General features: G+C 47.9%; 1 protein-coding gene across 1 annotated transcript in view; it reads left to right on the top strand.

Moving 5' to 3' along the window:
- Nucleotides 1-353, top strand: part of LOC119594028 (thiopurine S-methyltransferase-like) — a 5,910-nt gene that overhangs the window by 2,007 nt on the left and 3,550 nt on the right. The window contains exon 3 of the mRNA XM_037943056.1: nt 38-159. Within this exon, the coding sequence (XP_037798984.1) occupies nt 38-159 (122 nt within the window). The remainder of the gene's footprint in view (nt 1-37; nt 160-353) is intronic.

Below are 353 nucleotides of genomic sequence, written 5' to 3'. Positions count from 1 at the left end.
TACACCCCTAATTCCTGTCTCTCTTTGCATGATGTAGCCTGACATGAGGGAAAAGGGGCAGCCTTCGAAGGCCTTATTGAAATACCAGAAGGAAATCCTCCCTTCCGAGCCAGGGAGAGTGCTGCTCCCTCTGTGTGGAAAAAGTCCGGACCTTAGGTGGTAAGTTTGAGGAGAGTTGTTGCGGAGAATCTGTCACTCCTTTTGTCTCGTTCCTAGATTCTCTCGTTTTTCCATTCTATCTCTCCTTCTGTCCCTTCCCTCTTGGTCCATGGGCGTATCCTTCTGTCTTTCTCTTTTCTGCCTCTTGATTTCTTTGTGTGTCAGCTACTCTCTTGTCAGTTTGACTGTCTCAC

The sequence above is a fragment of the Penaeus monodon genome, chromosome 33 (genome assembly GCF_015228065.2).
Source record: "Penaeus monodon isolate SGIC_2016 chromosome 33, NSTDA_Pmon_1, whole genome shotgun sequence".
Lineage (NCBI taxonomy): Eukaryota > Metazoa > Arthropoda > Malacostraca > Decapoda > Penaeidae > Penaeus > Penaeus monodon.
The sequence above is the reverse complement of the archived record's forward strand: the minus strand, read 5'-3'. Positions and strand labels throughout refer to the sequence as shown.